General features: G+C 42.3%; 1 protein-coding gene across 1 annotated transcript; it reads right to left on the minus strand. All coding sequences in view use genetic code 11, as the record gives it.

The window, feature by feature from the left end:
- Window positions 1–100: 100 nt before the first annotated feature.
- Window positions 101–342, minus strand: EGR_10552 (hypothetical protein; the record flags this gene model as incomplete). The annotated part of the gene is made up of 2 exons (XM_024499801.1): window positions 101–250; window positions 337–342. The coding sequence occupies 2 exons, from the start codon at window positions 340–342 to the stop codon at window positions 101–103; spliced, it is 156 nt and encodes a 51-aa protein (XP_024345779.1).
- Between the last annotated feature and the right edge of the window lie 971 nt (window positions 343–1,313).

Raw genomic sequence — 1,313 nt, forward strand, 5'->3', positions numbered from 1 at the left:
TTCACCGCATTCACTAGATGCCTACCGCTGTTTGCGATTTCGTTCCATTTTGTCTAATTTTTCTGATCAAGCCATTTCCCCTTTTTAACTTGACACGTCTTCATACATCCGCACCCCTAATCTCTGCCATTCCCACCATGCATGTAACACTACCCAAAATACACTTCTCGTTGTCTATAGTCTGCTCCCAGCTCTGCGTCGGTTTGTGAATGAAGGCGACCACATTGCCGACGTGTGCGAATGAGCAAGTCTGGATACGGCGCACGTGGACAGTCCCAGTAGCCAGAGGCCGACTGACTAACCGACTGGTGATTGAATCAAAATGGCAGAGCTTACCTTCATGTTGGCCAAAGAAGAGAAACTGAACAAAAGTCCTACTACCTACAACTCTCAAATATATTCATTTAAATTAAGACTTCTAGGAAATTGCAGGATTCGACACTAGAAAGCTAAGAATTAAAAAATTATGGAAATTGAAAATTGGTACAAAAGAGTTTGATGGAGAACTTAGATATTTCCAGTGAATAGACTTTTTCTTCCATATATTAACTATTCGCATTCTTTTCAGGTCATTCAGGCCCAAGGAGTCAATAAGTGCAGCACTCAAGCCTGTTTAAAACAATAACAGAGTGATAAGTACGTAATAGAGCTTTTCACTAAGTTTGGTGATTCGAGTAACTTAGTAATAGTTTCGGCATTCACCTCTTCTACCTGATTAGATAGAAGCATTCATTCCTTCTTTCACACAGCTACCCGTCGATGACATCCTTGAGTGCAATGTACTTCACTGACACGTTCTCCCTGTCTTTCTTTATTAGTCCAGTCAGTTTGGTTCTTCTAGCATTCTCCTCATGAGCGCTTCGTCTTTCCAAACGACCACATCTCCACTTCTCTCTCCATCTTCTTTGCTCTCTCTGCCTAATCCTGATTCTATCCATTCTCGATGCAACTTCCTGTCATCAACTCATCATTCTACCTATCTACCTACTCTGCATATATATAAACTACTAATTTGCTCAAGGAAGCATTGCGTTTTTCTTTGCGCTAAACGTGTCCCATGTATCTCAAACATTGGAATGCACGGTTTACTGCCATTTTTCACTCCTGGTTTGTCACTCTCCTCTATTACCTCCTCACTGCTAACCTCTCAATCCTTGTTTCATGGCCCAAGGACGCATCTGCAGAGCAGACGTCTCAATTCCTCATGTACTCCACGAAGATAACGCCTTCCATACTGTACTCGCTAGAGGTGAGAGGCGGGACATGAGATGAGGTGAAGTCGATTAGAAAGAGATGATATGGGAGAGCTTTTA

Source organism: Echinococcus granulosus (assembly GCF_000524195.1).
Source record: "Echinococcus granulosus chromosome Unknown EG_S00233, whole genome shotgun sequence".
Classification (NCBI taxonomy): domain Eukaryota; kingdom Metazoa; phylum Platyhelminthes; class Cestoda; order Cyclophyllidea; family Taeniidae; genus Echinococcus; species Echinococcus granulosus.